The sequence below is a fragment of the Sapajus apella genome, unplaced genomic scaffold, assembly GCF_009761245.1.
Source record: "Sapajus apella isolate SASKATOON/1434 unplaced genomic scaffold, GSC_monkey_1.0 scaffold56, whole genome shotgun sequence".
Taxonomy (NCBI): Eukaryota; Metazoa; Chordata; class Mammalia; order Primates; family Cebidae; genus Sapajus; species Sapajus apella.
The window spans coordinates 9,619,212-9,622,699 of NW_022436996.1; the positions used below are offsets into that span (position 1 = coordinate 9,619,212).

At 40.5% G+C, this 3,488-nt stretch overlaps 1 protein-coding gene across 1 annotated transcript; it reads right to left on the minus strand.

The window, feature by feature from the left end:
• Window positions 1–351: 351 nt before the first annotated feature.
• On the minus strand, window positions 352–1,689 carry CUNH7orf33 (chromosome unknown C7orf33 homolog; the record flags this gene model as incomplete). The annotated part of the gene is given in 4 exon segments (XM_032245210.1): window positions 352–418; window positions 1,438–1,597; window positions 1,600–1,626; window positions 1,629–1,689. Coding segments are annotated over 4 exon segments (315 nt in total), but the record flags the coding sequence as incomplete, so codon positions are not given.
• Between the last annotated feature and the right edge of the window lie 1,799 nt (window positions 1,690–3,488).

Consider the following 3,488-nt stretch of genomic DNA (forward strand, 5'->3'; position numbering starts at 1 on the left):
ATCACTGGGAACACACAGCAGACAATGGTCAGGGAAATATCGCTATCCAGGTCCCCTGGGGATCTTCCTCTCCCTTCAGAGCCTGGTGCCTTGTCACTCTGTGGTCCTCTCCTGGGCCCCACACCAGTGCACAAATGCTGTACAGATTCCTGTGGGTGCACATGGAACCTGGGCTCATGATCAAAGAGAATTCTCAGCCTGTCTGCTAGTGTTAAATGTTCAGACTTCAGATTACCGAGTTTTCATCAACCGTCATTTCCATAACTCCAGCTATTTCTCTTTCTTCTTGGAAGAAGAGATTTCAGAATTGACACAAATTCAGAGGTGTGACTCTTCAATTCTGTCAAATTCTTAACTGCTGCCAGTTCTGGAAATCCTTGTGGCCTCCACAGAATTCTGGAGCTTTCTTACTTCTTGCCTGCATACCTACTTGTGGATTACAAGGACTTCTGTTATCGCGGGCTGATTTACCTTTTCCCTAGACCATCAATAGCACAGTTTAAAACACGATCTCAGCCTGGCCTGGTGGCTCATGCCTGTAATTCCAGCACTTTGGGAGGCCAACGTGGCTGGATTGCTTGAGCCCAGGAGTTTGAGACCAGTCTGGGCAACATGGCGAAACCCCTTCTCTACCGAAAATACAAACATTAGTCAGTCGCATCACCCGGTCTCCAAATAAATAAATGGATAAAAAAATTAAACAGTATTTAAACAAATCACTATCTCTACCAGTTCCTCCCAAAATCAATTTCACCTACTTCATCTTCCTGTTTATTAATGCTCAACCTATTTGATTTGCTTAGAACTTTAGCATTTTCCATGCAAGTTTTCATTTATGTCAAAGATTTAAAGTGATACAGGCAACAATAATTTTAGAGACATCTCATTGCTTTATTACTACTAACGGTATTTAAAATATTTAAGCTAAAGTTTAAAAATCCTTACCATTGATGGAATACTTTTTAAGTTAGGAGTTTCTTTAGAGATACTGTGGTTTGAGGCACTGATTTCATGGAGCTTTACGTGCTGAGTGGTTGTCCAGGAGCACGAAAGACTGAAGCCATAGCTTCCTGTAGAGAACCCCTCTGCAAGTATAATGCCAGCTCTAAAATTGCATTTGCATGAACAATTTCCATACAGGATCCTCTTTAGTGAGCTCTTCTTTTGTTAAAGTTGCCTTATGTTCTCTTAATAACACTAGTTGTCATTAATATAATGGAGAACCTGCTTTCAGAGCATCTTGGTAAGGGGTGTTTTCTTTTAGCCTAACATAAACCACTTTTGCCAAAAAGCATATGATCAGATCAGTTTCATGTTGGATATTCAGAGAATATGAATAGCCAGGCATGCAAGAATGCAACAATCCCTCCAAGTCTTCCTTTTCATGGAAGTTTCAGAGCATCCTTTGGGTTTCCTTAAACTTGTAGGTGCTAAGACCCTTCAGGCCTTATGTTTAGGTGGGAACTAGTCACTCTCCTCCCAGGCTTGTAAGAGAGAGTTAGCAGAGCTAGGTAATTGGAAGACAAGGAGCCGACTGGATCTGAGGACAAGCCCATCCCGGTGCCTGGCCTGATTCTAACTGTTCTCTGGGCATCGTGGGACCTTGAGAAAGAAAATGCCATGGGCTCCAGATTTGGTGGGAGCTGATAGAGGAGCAATAAATTCCATTCCCCTCCTCATGTTTTTGGCTCACGCCTGTCATCCCAGCACTTTGGGAGGCAGAGCCAGGTGGATCACCTGAGGTTGGGAGTTTGAGACCAGCCTGATTAACATGGAGAACCCCCCTGTCTTTACTAAAAATACAAAATTAGCAGGGAGTGGTGGGCCCCTGCAATCCCAGCTACTCGGGAGGCTGAAGCATGAGAATTGATTGAACCCAGGAGGCGGAGGTTGTGGTGAGGTGAGATCACAACTCCCAAAGCCCAGGTGGTCATGTGTAACCATTGCACTCCAGCCTGGGCAACAAGAGCGAAACTCCCTCTCAAAAAAAAAAAAAAGAAAAGAAAAAGCAAACAAATGTGGGTTCAAAGGTGGAAAGATGGTGATTGATAAGCTACTAATTTGTTCTCACATTTATTTTGAGGCTACTAAGTAGCTGTCAGACACATGAAATGGCCTAAAGATTATAGACAAACATATTTCGGAAATTTTGGCAACATTTGCTTTTAGAATTAGTTGGTTCCAAAATTTTAAAACACATTATTTTAATTTTTTATTATCTTTATTGAGCTTTCACTCACATATAGTGCACTAATTCAAGGTTTACAGTGGTTTTCAGTATATTTAAGGAATTGTGAAACCATCACCACAGTCAATTTTAGAACTTTCTCATCATCCCCCATAGGAACCCTGTACCCATTAGTGGCCGCTCCCCATTATTCCCCAAGTCTCCGTAGGCAACCACTAATCTACGTTCTATTTCTATGGATTTGCCAGTCTGGACATTCATATAAATAGAATAATACGTGTAGTATTTTGTGACTGAATTCTTTCACTTAGCATGACGTTTTCAAAGTCCGACTATGTTGTAGCATGAATCAGTACCTCATTCCTTTCAACTGCATAGTAATAGTCCATCATATGGGCAGGCCACAAATTAGTGATTCATCATTTGGTGGACATTTGGGTTGTTTCTGTTTTTTTAAGTATTATGAATAATGCTGCTATGAATATATTTGTGTACAGAGTTTTTGTGCGGACATATATATTCACTCTCTTGAGTATGTACCTAGAAGTGGAATTGCTGGGTCATTATGTTAAGTGAAATCAGTCAGGCACAGAAAGATAAATATCACATGTTTTCCTGTTATGTGGAAGCTAAAAAGAAAATTTGAGTGTATAGAAATAGAGAGTAGAAGAGTGGGTCTCAGGGTCTGGGAAGAATGGTGAGGAGGAGGCTGTGGGGAGAGCTGGTAAATGCATACAAAATGACAGCTAGATAGGAGAAATGAGTTCTGGGATTTTGCAGCATAGTAGGGTGAAGATGGTTAACCGTAATTTATAGTGTATTCTCAAAAAACTAGAAGAGAGTATTTTGAATGTTAATGACACAAAGAAACGATAAACATTTTAGGTGACGGTATGCTGATTACCCTGATTTGATCACTATACATTGTATACATGTATGGAAATATCATTCTGTGTACATAAATATTATGTGCCAACTAAAAATAAAGGAGAAGAGATCTAGTAACTCTATGTTTAATATTTTGAGGAAGCGTCAAAGTGGCTGGCATCATCCTGTACTCCCACTGGCAATGCATGAGTGTGTCAATTTCTCCACATCCTCACCAGCCAACACTTGTTATTACTTGCCTTTTTAGTTATAGCCATCCTACTGGGGATGAAGTGGTTTTAATTCTGTCTTTGATTTGCATATCTCAACTAGCTAATGATGTTGCATATCTCTTCATGTACACAGGGACCATTTGTAATCGTTTCTGGAGACATATCTACTCATTTCCTTTGCCCATTAAAAACACTGGATT